Source organism: Arachis duranensis, chromosome 8 (genome assembly GCF_000817695.3).
Source record: "Arachis duranensis cultivar V14167 chromosome 8, aradu.V14167.gnm2.J7QH, whole genome shotgun sequence".
In the NCBI taxonomy this organism is placed as follows: Eukaryota; Viridiplantae; Streptophyta; class Magnoliopsida; order Fabales; family Fabaceae; genus Arachis; species Arachis duranensis.
In genome coordinates this window covers 6,179,105-6,193,132 of record NC_029779.3, presented here as the reverse complement: position 1 = coordinate 6,193,132, position 14,028 = coordinate 6,179,105, and the positions used below count along the sequence as shown (strand labels likewise).

The 14,028-nt window shown below is 36.3% G+C and overlaps 2 protein-coding genes across 2 annotated transcripts; both read right to left on the bottom strand.

The window, feature by feature from the left end:
- Positions 1 to 4,076: 4,076 nt before the first annotated feature.
- LOC107460400 (phosphatidate phosphatase PAH1) lies at positions 4,077 to 10,105 on the bottom strand (the record flags this gene model as incomplete). Its single annotated transcript, XM_016078763.3, has 11 exons — positions 4,077 to 4,432; positions 4,659 to 4,810; positions 5,060 to 5,161; positions 5,258 to 5,386; positions 5,820 to 5,863; positions 6,580 to 6,652; positions 6,745 to 6,831; positions 7,075 to 7,159; positions 7,623 to 7,696; positions 7,822 to 8,108; positions 8,545 to 10,105. Coding segments are annotated over 10 exons (2,499 nt in total), but the record flags the coding sequence as incomplete, so codon positions are not given.
- Positions 10,106 to 12,286: 2,181 nt separating this feature from the next.
- LOC107460451 (BRI1 kinase inhibitor 1-like) lies at positions 12,287 to 13,812 on the bottom strand. The gene has a single exon (XM_016078814.3). The coding sequence runs from the start codon at positions 13,437 to 13,439 to the stop codon at positions 12,468 to 12,470; it is 972 nt and encodes a 323-aa protein (XP_015934300.1). The 5' UTR covers positions 13,440 to 13,812; the 3' UTR covers positions 12,287 to 12,467.
- Positions 13,813 to 14,028: the final 216 nt, after the last annotated feature.

Here is a 14,028-nt window from a genome sequence, read left to right as displayed (position 1 = left end):
AGTATAAAAATTATTAGAATTAACTAAATATTTCTCCACAAATTGAAGGTATTCATAATTAAAAACTTAATTAAATCTTTTTTTTACCGAAGATAGAGAGACTCAAACCCGCGACCTCTTAGGTGAGTATGAGAAAAAACTATAACATTTGAGTTATAACTCATTGGCAACTTAATTAAATCTTTGACCATATTTTTTTTGGGAGCAATATTCCGTTAATTTTAACATTTTTAACATGAAAAGAACCTAATAACAAAATTAAAAACAATGTAAAGACCAATTAAAAAAAATAATATAAAGACTTAATTGTAAATTTAGTACTATAACATCAACACCGTAATTAAACCATTTAGATATCCAATTCCTATAGGTTTTCCTTTAGGGGCCTGCTACACATACAAGTAAAAATGCCGTACAAGTTTTACAAGTTATCAGCCCAAACTTCATTAACACGCGCATTAACTCATTTTGAATGGAGCGTAACTACACGCGCCCCACTCAAACGGTTCTCTTCGTCTTCTTCTTCTTCTTCTCTTCTTCTTCGTCTTCGTCTTCGTCTTCTTCTTCCTCTTCCTCTTCCTCTTCCTCTTCTTCTTCATTTTTTTTTCGATTTTCATGGTTTCTGAAATTTTTCTTATTCTTCTTGCTGCACGTTCTTCTTCCTTTTACTCTTCTTCTTCTCCTTTTCTTTTGTTTCTGCATGTTCTTCTTCCTCGTTTTCCTCTTTTTCTTCTTCTTCTTTATTTATGTCTTTTCTCTCTGTTTTCTCGTTTTTTTTTCGATTTTTCATGGTAAAATCGTTTTTGAAGAAGAAGAAGCAGCAGAAGATGAGGAGGAGAAAGAGAAAGAGTTCTGAATTATGTATAAGATGTACTTACTTGGGTGTATTTTCTTAAATCCTTTGGGTGTATTTTCTGTAACCCTTTGGGTGTATTTGAGTGATATCTGACTGATATCTACGGGTGTATCTGACTTATATCTATGGGTGTATCTTACTGATATCTATGGGTGTATTTTTCATTTCAGAAAAAATGGCAAGCATTACAGAAATACACCCAAACGATTACATAAAATACACCCAAAGAGATTACAGAAATACACCCAAACGGTTACAGGAATTCACCCAAACGATTATAGAAATACACCCAAAAGATTACAGAAAATACACTCAAAGGATTTAAAGAAATACACCCAAAATCATGCATAATTCAGAACTCTTTCTCTTTCTCCTCCTCATCTTCTGCTACTTCTTCTTCTTCAAAAACGATTTCAGAGCTTGATGTCAAAAAACAATAGAAATCGAGAATAACGAAGAAAGAAAACAGAGAGAAAAGCACGTAAATGAAGAAGGAGAAAGAGAAGGCAAGAAACAAAAGAAAAGAAGAAGAAGGAGAGGAAGAGGAAGAAGAACGTGCAGCAAGAAGAAGAAGAAGGTGCAATGAAAACGTGCCGTAACAGTATGTGGAGGAACTAACGTCAACGACGAAGAACAAACCAGTGAGAAAGGAGGAGAAAAGAACGATCGAAAAAGAAGGAGAAGAAGAAGGGATGTAGCGCGACGTACGTGGAGCAGCACGTAATTTGATTTTATTGTTTAATGAACTTGTAAAGCATACAAGCCATCGGAGCTTTTCCCTTTCCTTTAATTTGGTAACGATTCCTATAAAAAATGAATGAATTAGGTACGAAATCCACATACTCCCTTATCTTTCTTCGCAGAAGGCTTCAAGTAGAGTAAAGTAATAAAAAAACAAAAGTCTCAAACTCTCATTCCATCAATGGGGGATGCATTTGTCAAATCTATTCCTTTGGTAAACGCACCTCTGCCATAAACATTCTCTTTTAATATTTCTAGTCGTTGTGTTCATTTCCCACCAAACCGCCCAAGGTCCTAGATTTCTATCTAAATGAATAATGGCACGGACTGTTTTATTCTAATAATATTTCTCAGATAATTTCATGCCGTGAGAATAAGCGGAACATCTTTTCTTTATCTGCCAAACTTGCAAAAAAAGGAGAAAAAAAGAACGTAATGTATTGTTTAATCGACATTATAAGCTTTATCTTTAAGCCAATTTTAGGCGGTTCATTGTACTGATCATAAATGTGTATCCTGGTACTGCTATATACCTGCCAAAAAACATTTCAGAAGATACGATTCTTATTCTCCAAAAAAAGAATAATTAATTTATTGAATGTACTCCATATCTGAGTAGTAATGCTTTAACAGAAATATATAGATATTAATGTGGCATTAGTATAAATATAAATCCGACATTGGTGGCTGAACGTCCAAGACATACGCAGTACGTAGAAATTGATTATACCAGCAGAGAAAAGTGAAAGGCAATGGCGATCATGGTGGAACGTAATGTGTCGAGTGATGGGAAGCACGTAATGACGGCGGAGCAGTTTAAGAAGTGGTTGAAGACATCATTTGACGCAAATGGAGATGGCCGAATCAGCAAAGCCGAACTGCGTCGTGGCATCCGTCACAGCGGAGGGCTGATTGCGTCGTGGAGGAGTGGGAGAGTGTTCAAGTCCGCAGACACCAACAATGACGGTTTCATTGATGAACATGAATTCAGAAACCTTGTCCACTTTGCAGACAAGTATTTAAATCTCAGAATCATACGCTGACACACTTTTGTTTCTTTAATTTCTTTTAATGGTGCCAGTTACAAATAGTTTATTAAAATATTGTTAGTGTTGTTAGTAGTTGAGATAGTAATGGCTAATAGTTAGTAGATGAAATATTTATGAAATTAGTTAGTAATATCCTATAAATAAGATGACTTTATCATGTAACAATAACTTCAATATAATAATTTCATATATAATATAACTTTTTATTGTCTTTTCTCTAGAAATTTAACATGTTATCAAAACCATGGTATCCTCCTTGAAAAAGATAAGTCATTAATTTTTCGGTGAAAAATCACTATGCTTCTTTTTCGAACCTAAATAATCAGTTTCCATTATTTTCTTCCTCTCTAATGACAGAATCATCTTTTAGCGTAGTAGAAGATCCCACTAGCCCTTTGGATATTCATCCTAGTGAAAATCTAACCTCTGTCTTTGTCACTCCTGTAATTCCAATATAGAAGCATTGCAATAACTTGGTGTTATCTTGATTATTTCATTCCTTCTCTCCCTCTATTCCCAAAATTATGGTCATTGAGAGCTGAAACACGCCTCTCAAAATTTGTTGTCATCGTCACTTCTTCTTCTTTTTCTCTCATTTTCTCTTCTTTTCTTCTTTTTCCCTTTCTCTTTCTTCCTCTGTCCCTGTGTTCCCTTTCTTTTTCTCTTCTTTTTCTCCCTACTCTTCCCCATTTCAATTTTCTGAGTTCAACGGGTCAAAAATCACTGGCATTCGCCATCAAACACGCCTCTACGCGCTCTCTGAATATCGCTGCTCGCTTAGCCGCAACGTCTCCTTCTCTTTCTTTCTATGCGTCACCGCGGCGTACGCGTCTTCTTCTTCTACATCACCGGGCCGCACACATCATCTCTTCTGCATCACTACACGCTGCTCACGTCTTTTTCTAACTAGAGCAGAAGCCTTGTTCCTCTTCCCTCTTCCTGCCCTGATCCTTTTTTTGTCATGACCACAATTACAGCTTAGCCACACCTCTCTTTTTCTTTGTCTTTCTCTGCGTCTCGCTCTACACTTCTCTTTTTCTACGTTGCACGCTTCTTCCTCAACCATCTCATCAAAATTTATTCAAGTTGGGAATTATTGACATCTTTCATCCATCAATTTACAAAGGCATATTAAAATATTATTAGTATTATTAGCAGTTAAAAATTAAGTTAATAATAGCTAGTAGTTAATAGATGAAATATTTATAAAATTAATTAGTAATATTACTATAAATAGAATGACTCTTGTATAATATAAAATTACTTCAATACAACAATTTCATATATAATATATCTTCTTATTCTGCTTCTCTAGAAATTTAACATGGTTCTCAATTATTAGATTGAGTTTCAATTATGTTTTTGAGTCTATAGCTAGTACCTACCTCTCTCTTATTGGGAAATAGTATATACATAGCAAAAGAGAAGATAAAAAAAGTATATGACATTATTACTGACAGATTTCTATATATTAGACACGAAAGTGAAATCACAGTGACATACATATACAGTTGTGTAATAAAATAAGAATAGCTTAACTATGCCCTAATCTAGAAGTAAGCAAAGCGATAAATGCGTGGGATTCCATGACTTGAGTGATCATTGGATTGCGTCGAACTATACAAGCGGACAAGTGGCTCCGATCTTACAGCAAGCACGAGAACATTATGAGGTAAAATGTATATCATCCGCCATCCATCAAAATTATGAGGTCCAACAAATCAATCCACGAATACGTGTTAGCAATAGAATAACGTAATTCTCATTGGGCATGGATACATATCACCTGCACTCGCAAAAATAACCAAAATGAAGTAAATATACACACAACATAAATAAATAAATAATGAATTTATAATAAGAGGTTCATCCGTAGTTTCTTATTTATCTACGCATATTCAAGATTAGTCCAGCGGAAATACTAATATCATACAAAGTATGCTAATCTGTGAGTAATAAAACTTAACCCTGGAGTCTGGACAGATACGTGTAGCTGAAGATAATAAACTTACCAGTATAATCCTGGGTACTAAGAGCAGCACAGCCTACAGGAACCGGCAGCATCAAAACCAAAGATTATTGAGCCAAGCATATGCAATAGGCCCTTTCACAAGTCTAGAACAGGAGGGGGTAGCTTCCAGAAATTCCATGAGTTAAAATCCTCCTGTAATCAATGCTCACCAAGATTAAGGCCAAAAAAATTCACTACTAAGAAGCATTTACAGTATAAGCCTTACATAGTTACATTCAAAGCATATCCTCACATACAAGACTAATATCAAAATATTCACCCCAGATCTCTTTCACTACCAGCTGCTTCAATTTGAATTTTAGATTATTGGAAGGCCCAAATTAAACATGTAGAAAATTGTCGGAGATGTTGAAGAACCAAATTAAAAAGAAAGCTCCTAACCTGTTCAGAAGAGGAGATCTTAGGGGGGAACATCCCATTCACGAGTGCATGGAGAGAAGTATACGATTTTGTGTCAATACGACGGTTTACAACAATCTCTCCCTGCAAACTTAAGATTAGCTTGACAAGCTTAAAATTTTTCAAGAACCTTTCATCATTTTATTTTTCTTTTCAAAAGGGAAGGAATAAGTAACTCACCCTGGGATTAATAATGAATATTTTTCCTATTGGGATTCCAACCTTAAGGTAGCTGATTTCATCAGTATCCCTATTTCCAAAACCAGCATAGAATGGATTGCAATCAGAAGGAAAAAGTGACTTGATATCCTGGGGACATTAAAATTCAAGTTATCTTTACATGATGACTGTTGAAAAATTAAAACTACGTTGTAAAGCCTCTTTTCCTTATCCAAAGATACAAGTATGATCACTTTAATAATTAATTTAGCACCTCAATCATGCATCACCAGTCCTCTTTTGTCAAAGTGAGATAAATTAATCTAACAGAGCCCTAATTCGGGGACTTATTCAATGGAATTTTATACGATTCAGAGGGAAAGTGGAGGGCACTTAACCGAATGACTTAATTATTGCAAAATATCTTTGAAAGATGAAAGCAATGACTCTTCTGTGTTACTGAGCGACTAAATCAATACCTCAAATGTTTTGTAAAACGAAGTGATGGCACTTGTATCTTTGGTGCAAAAAATATGAGTTTACTTCACTTTTAATATGTGAACATGCAATAGTAGATACTAACCTCCAGGCATGCAATTTTGAACTCATGAGGAACCCTCCTAATAACTGGAAATAATAAAGAATGTGTCTTAGTCTAAATATTACAAGGACATGTCCATGATATTACATAATAAGCTTTAATGGATCTCATACTTGCACTCATATATAAATGACCATCGGCCAAGGCATCATATGAGCAGGCAAAGCAGCATGTAAATTAGTATGCCATTTCGTGCATATATTTATCATGCTTGAAGAAGATGATGCCTAATATCATCTACACTTCAAGATATCAGAATCCATGACGTTTTATAAATAATATATAAAAGAATAAAAAACCAAAAACAAAAAACAGAAAAAAAAAAAAGTTAATAATTTTACTTTTCATGTTCTCAAGAGTTTAGTCATTTATGAGTCACTTTTACATTGATGTCATGCACTACATGCATCGTCAAGTGAATCACGATGTGTGCACAAGATTACAAAATTGAGACTTTTGTCTTAAGGCTATAGAGATTGCCTCAGCTCACTGTATAGAATTTCATCACTGAATTTATCCTTTCCACAGAAGATATCAAAAAGAGAAATTCTGATCTTTTTGTCTAAGAACACTACAATCTTCTTTCCTCTCTAATAAAAACTGGTTCAACTATCAACAAAGATAATTATACATCCCCATTTTTTTAATTCCGTGGTAAGTTCATCACTCATTCTTGCATTGTACGTAGATAGAACCTACAAGGAAGTGATAAGAAAAAGAAGAAGAAAAAAAAGGTTCTGACCTTCACGATATAGAGATGGAAAAAGTCCATCAGGAGAAATAACAACAGGACCATCTGGTAGAGCCTTCCCATCCTGCAACATGCAAAATATGATGTAAGTTTTTTTCTTCCTATTTTCTGGTCCATGTTAAGAATGAAAAGCCAATCACTAGATTTATACGACACCTGTTTAAGGTTGAATAGGAACTGGCGTGTGAGATATGCTTGAGAAATTGAACGGGCACTGAGAAATAGCAGTTGGTAACCATTCTCCTGTAAAATGGGAAATAGATAAGGGACAAATCACAAATGGACCACGACACTGAAAAGCAACAGGTAGATATTTTTTGGGTCTTTAACTCTTAACAAACGAAGCAACAAATTATTTCTTTGGAAACCATTCACCCAAAAATTTCCCATATGCAATGATGTACCATCAGAGTATTCAGGGTTTAACCACATTAGCACATTGTAGTGGTCTGAATACATCTAAACACATAGAGAAGATAAACAAACCTTGATAGCTGAGAATAAGTGTGCAACACCTGTCTGTGACCAATCAATACCAACCAAAGGCATGAACTGACCTAAAACATCTGACCTGTAAGACAATAACAAGAGAGAGAAATTACTATTACCACACCATATAGTTTACTTATTTATTGTTTAGAAAAATAATAAAAGAGAAACGAACCAGAAGACATAGAATCTGATAGGTAAAAACTTATATCAAGATGATAAAATATTGGCACTACAATATAATCAATATTAAGAAGAGTATAGTTTAAGGTGGAACTCAAGAATCCTCATTTGGTAGGCATCATCAAAATGACAACATCATTAAGAACAACCAAGCCTTGTCTCACTAGAAGGGACTGGCTACATGAATTAGATGTAGTTATGGTCACCTTATCATAAGCCATATATAGCAGTCAAATTATTAAAATGTAATCCAAACCACCGACACCAAATTAACAATGGAAAGATGATCAATACTAAAGAAAGAATACTGGCCAGCAAATCAGAGTAACATATCAATTTTGAAGAGTAAAATATACACTCACTTTGTAATTGTCCCATCCACATCTGAGATCACTATACGAGTATTCCATTTCCATAAATATATTCGACAATCAACCTGTTAGTCAAATGTGAAAAGAGATATTACACAAGAAATAATATCATATTAAAATATTAAATAAACATACACAAATGGAAAGGAGATGTAAACTATAAATCATAGAAAGTAATGATTCCTGACACCTGCTGCCTCCCAAGCATTGTTGTAGAGAAAGTGAACATTACAGTATTACCCCCTTCCTTCAGATGCAAAGATGCTATCTGTTCAGAAGTTGGAACTTTTACCCTAACATGCTTTTTCTTTGGGTCAGTCTTGAGCTCATTTTTGTTCGGATCTGTGCTGATTGTATTCTCCGAAGACTGCTCAAAAGTAGTATCTTTGGTATCACTTGGCATAGGCGGCACATAAGTTTGGGATACTGATCTGGAGAAAGGCCAAAGTCTCCAACCAGAAGGTGGGCTACCGACCCCTGCATGATTTTTCTCAAGTTGATCAACAGGTTCATGCCTTTTTCAGTTTAGATTTAGATATTAGTTCACTTCCAGAAAATACAATGCCTGCAACAATAGGAGCAGCTTATCCTATGTAAAATAAAGATGATCAATTATCCCTCACAGTTTCATGTCTTCAAAACTCAAAAGTACTGAATGATTTGAAGCAGATGTAGCTTCAATCACTTCGTACGACAAAGGTTTGCAAAGAATGTTCTGTGCATATATTGTAATCAGAATATTTAATGCAGAATAACTACAAAACTCTTCAATGTGACAAAGGATTTTGAGTAAACAAGTGCAGTACCAGTACACCACTAGAACAGTATGAAATACTACTTGTCATTTAAAATACGCTGAATGCTTTCAATCAAATAGACAGAAAAAATGAAGGAGGTTTAAAATACTTGGTACCTGACTTCGCATTTGACAACTGGTTTCCATTGGCTTCACTTGAATCTTCATTTTCAGGAAATAACCACGGCAAGGATTTGGATCTTGTGTCTAGTGATTGACTTAAAGGATAAGAAGCCTCAGGTTGGCCCAAGCTGACGCTACGAGTAGTAATGTTAGGCAATGATCCTGTATGCCCAATATCCTCCCCAGCAGCCTCAGTTCTAGGGATAGCCATAGGACTGGACGAATGCAAATCGCCCTTTTCACTAACTAAGTTGTCATCTTTAACATCACCATCATCACAAGAATGATGTTCTTCTTCTTCTTCTTCTTCCTTATCTACGGATTCAGGGGACACCGGTCTATCCAATTGATCATTGATTTTACTTTCATCAAGGTCACTAAAAAGGAAGTTTTCTTCTTCCACTAAACCTGCTGCTGGTGATTTAGTTGTTGCTTGTACACCAAGCAACTCCTTAGGAGGAGAAAATGTGCTAGAGACATCATGGCTCGTTGCACTACTCTCGTTTGCACAATCCACCGTCGCTTTCTCGGACGTATCGAAGAAAACCACAGACTGAGCAACTTCATCGGCCGAAATGTTGTCGTCCACTGAAGCAACACCAGTCGGCGAAGCAAAAGCACTGACAGGAGCAAGCTCTCCCTCACTTAATTTCCTCTCGAACCCCCCTTCTGCTTCAACTTCCACAAGTTCAACGGGAAAATCAGCACATTCATGAGCAAGTCCACCTTGCTTTCCATTGGAGTCACATTCAACCTCATGCGCAACGTCAATCTTTATCATAGTCTTATCATGTCCATGCTCAGAGTTAGAATTGGAAAAAGAAGCAGCTTCTTCCTCCTTTACCTCAAGAGGTGGCAAAGCTTCTTGAAGTACATCACCATCGGATGAACTCTTTGCAATTTTGCGTTTATCCACAAAACGTGGTGGTCGGCGATCACTTTTGATATTAGTAGACCACTTAAGCTCCAACAAATCTGCAGCTATCTCAGCAGGCGCCATTTGTTCAACTCCATACTTATCACCACATTCTTCACCTTCCTCTATGGACTTTCGCCCAAACACAAAGCCAAGTAACGAGCCGCGAGACCTTGCCCCAGCATTCCCGTTACTATTTTCTGAATCATAGTTGCAGCTTTTGGACCTGAGGCGTTCTTGTATTTGCATGTCGTTAAGATTACGGGAACGGTTATCATCATATTCATCACCAGAAGACGGATAAATAACGGCGTCACCATATTCAGCATCTACTTCCCTGAAGAAATACGCTTCACCTTTGTGATCAAGATGCATGTGGAAATCAGCGTCGACGCCATTCACATTGATGTCAACGATCTTCTCCCTTGCTTTCAGAACGCCTTGGAATTTCCCGAATCGGACGTACCAAGGAGAAGACTTGAAGGTTCCATCTGGCTGCTCCACGACGACGATGTCGACGGCGCCGCCGAACGGGTGGAAGGGCCCTGAAACAGTGTAAACACCCTGTGTTATGTAGCTTCCGATCCTCCTCATCCTTCCAATTCCGAAATCAAATCGACGATGTTGGCGTTGGCAGAATCATGATTTTATTGTGAGGAACGGAGCTCCGAATCTAGGGATTAGGAGCCACAAGTTATGAACCTGACCAACAAAGGAAGACAATCCCTTCACGGAGCGAAGAGAAATGTCCGAAACACATGGATCAAAGAAGAATATTCCAATATGGAAACAATTGCTAAGGTGATGTGGTATTCTGTTTGTAAAGTTACATGCTGTGTCCTTGAAACTGAGAGAGAAAGAGAGAAAGGATGAATTTGCACGGCGGTGTCGTAATCTGAGAACGCGGCGGTGAGGAAGACACACGACTTGCATTTTTTGTTGAATAGCTGGGGACCACTTTTCAGATCCCCTGGATACTCTTAAAACCGTTGGATCACTCTAACCGTCATGCTTCCTTCACGCTTCCCTCTCCCTCTGTCACTACTCAATTCTCAAGCTCCCACATCATCCCTCATCCATACAAAAATGTATTAAATACTACTAATTTTCTTCGTATACGATTATTCTCTCGTGCCAAGTAGAAAGTACTAGTCTACTATTTCGTACTTATTATAAAACAAACAAGTACATAATGTGGGAACTAAAATTATTGAAAATTTAAAAATTATTTAAAAAAAAACATTTTATACGAACTTCACGATTGTCAATCCAGTTTGAAGCAAAAACTGAATGTAAAGTCAACTACGCTATTCTAACAACCTTTTTTTTTTCATGATTAATTTTTTCAACGAGCTTGAGTTTTCGAAGACAAAAGCCTTGATTGCATCATATCAGACCAACTTAGCACTACTTAAAAAAAGTGAGCCTCTGAGTCTCTGACCAAAAAAAATTGGGCTAGATGCGGAACCAACATCATTTACGGGGCCTGGGCTTTCCCTTCAGAGTCTTGACGTTTCTGAGTCACATACTCGCATCATATGATATTGAATGAGATTGCCATGTCCCCAAAAAAGACGAACGAAATTGGGAACCATTGATGTGAATTTGTCTTTATTTACGCAGACAATAAATTAGGATAAAAAAATATATTTGACCAAATTATTATTTAATAATTTTTAACTATTATCTTTAAATAAAAATAACTTAATGTAAGTAATGTTTCCAAAGCATATCTCCCTCGTTACTAATTATTAGCCTGAACTTTATGACTTTCATCACAACCCCTGTCTCCACAACATTACACACGTTCGCTCGGAACATATGCGTTTCCTCCATTATCGTCTATATTTTTTTAATTAAACAAAAATCCTGATATATTTTTCAGTGCATGAATTAAATAATATAATATAGTATAGTATGGCCGCTTAATTTGTTCTGTAGTCATGGTACTTTAGAGTTCCATTTTGACAGCCATATTCATGCATGTGTCGGCTACCAAAAAGGATAATTATTCGATGTTATCTGACTTTATTAGTTAAGTTTGAAAGTATAATAATGATGATGAAATGATGTTAATATTAGAGAGATGGTGGATTGTGGTTTTCGTGACTGTTAAGCGTGTAAAGAACATGTTCCCACCGGATATATATGTTCACATGTGTCAGTGACAGTTGTAACGTTACCACATCGGATGCATTGACACACTCTTGCTCAGAATGCAGACAATTCATGATTGTGACAGGGCAGAACCGATTATTTTGGCACGGGAATCTGATATATATGGTCCATATATGTTTCATTTTGAACCTGTCTTTGTGTTTAATTTGGAATTTGGATGTATATGAATATGATGAAATATTAATAATTGACAAAAATAACCACAAAGAGAGGGAATTATTGGCACAAGAGAAAAAAGAATAACAGCTGCGTATGTAACTGTAATCTCACATCTGCAAAGAGAATGTCTGAAAGTGCGTGCTTCCGCATTCAGAGCTGAATTTTTTTGACTTGTCTGCATATATATATCCTCTATGAGCTTATCATTGGTATGTCAGAATTTCCACAAATGGATCACTGATACATTTATTAGAAATATTACTATTAATAATAACAACTCTTCTCTTCTCTTGGATCATACTGTTGTACACAACACGGAGTACTTAGCAAAGCATAAAACAAAATATTGGAATTCTAATAAGTTAAAACATGTTTAGTAAATTTATGGATTTGGTGTTGGTATATAGTATAGGCACTAAATTGAACATATACATTTGTATTAAGTTTACATCTCTATATAAAATATATAAATAATTAGAATTTATGAATTTATGTTTACACTGAAAGACACGAATATATGTAACTTTGTTTTGTGCCTCGGATAATAATAGATTTTCATATACCTAATTATTAATATACAGATAGCAAATACGAGATAATAATTACAGTAGTAAGTAGAAGAACTAGGGAAAATAAATAATGATATGCTACTATGTGCTATGTGCTATGAGGTGCATTTGATGAGGTTGTTGTCTTCTTTGGCAATAGAATTTTTGCAGTGAGCAATGGCAGCTTGAATGGCTGCTTGCAACTCTTCCATGGTGCTGTCATTGGCGGCTGAAGTAGGAAGAGTTGTTGCAGTTGCAAGCAAGAGGCCACTGTTTGTTGGAGAAGCCCTCATGGAAGCTGGTGCTGATGAACATTCACCTCTTCTAATTCCTCTCAATTCTGGTTTTTTCTTCCTCATCAAGTTCCCTGAGTGAGAAGAATAAGCACTCTCATGCAAACCAACTTTCTCTCTTTCTCTTCTCCCCCTGAAAAGCCTCTTGAGTGCATGGATCACGTCAAAACCAAGCTTCCTCTTCTGTTGCTTCTCTTTATCTAATTCTTCCTTGTTGCTAACTTGACACACTTTGCGCCCTTTTGATAATCCAAACAATGAGAAACTACTATGTTTATTATTATTATTATTATTGGACTTACTTTCTTCTTCCATTGTCCCTCTCTTAATAACATTATTGTCTTCTTCTATGAAGTTGTTGCCAATTCTTTCATCCAGGGTTATGTTGCTCCTATTGCTGTGTCCGCAGCTGCTTCTACTAATTTCTTTATTATAGGTATTTTCATTATCTTCCAATAAGAAGTCGCGGATGGGGACGGGGACAGTGAGGCTTTCCATGGAAGTGGTGGAGAATCGAGGTGATGAAGGGAGGTGAGATAGGAGGTGGAGGGGAAGCAAGTGGCCATGGAAGAAAATTTCGTCAGCAGGAGATAAATCTATTGCAAGGGAAGGTGGTGGAGCTTTGTTGGTGGAAGAAGAATGGAGAGAGATTGTGAAGGAGAATTCATGAGAAGGGGAGGAAGATTGTGAAGGTGGTGGTGAAGAAGGTTTTGGTAACAGTATTTGCTTTGCTTCTTTATCTTCTTGCCTTGCTTCAATTTGTTTTTGGTGCTGCTGATGATGGTGTGTTTCCATAGCAGTGAATGATGATTGATTACCTTGAAGACTAGCTAGGAAGCTAGATTTGATATGATGCAGTAGTATATAGTATCTTGAATTCTCTCTATAATACTATAATCTTTTTCTTTTTCGGTGGAGATTGGAGAGAGAGATATAGATAGAAAGGTGCTGTAATCTCTTTTTCGTTGTTGTATGGATGTTAACAAAGCTTAAGGAGGGATAAGGGAAAACGGAAACCAAAGGAATAATGATAGATATTCTTTGTCAGAACAGCTGTTTGGGATTGTGCAATATATGTCTTTAAAACTTTTTCATCAGACATTATTTTGGTCTTTAACCCTTAACTACTGTAGTTCACAAATTATTATTTGTTACTACCTCTCCTAATGTAGTTTTTTACTTGTGTGTTAAGAATAGTGCTTTTATTTGTTTTTGTTGGGTCCCTGTCAGGTCCAACAGCAACCGCTGTGCTGGTATTGGAAATGAGGTCACAAACATCCAAATTTGGCCACCAAAGGAAGATGGATTGTCATGGCGGATTTCAATCAACAAATTTACAACTTTGTTTTTGGCCAAACAAAAAAAAATCATTGAGGTCCCAGGA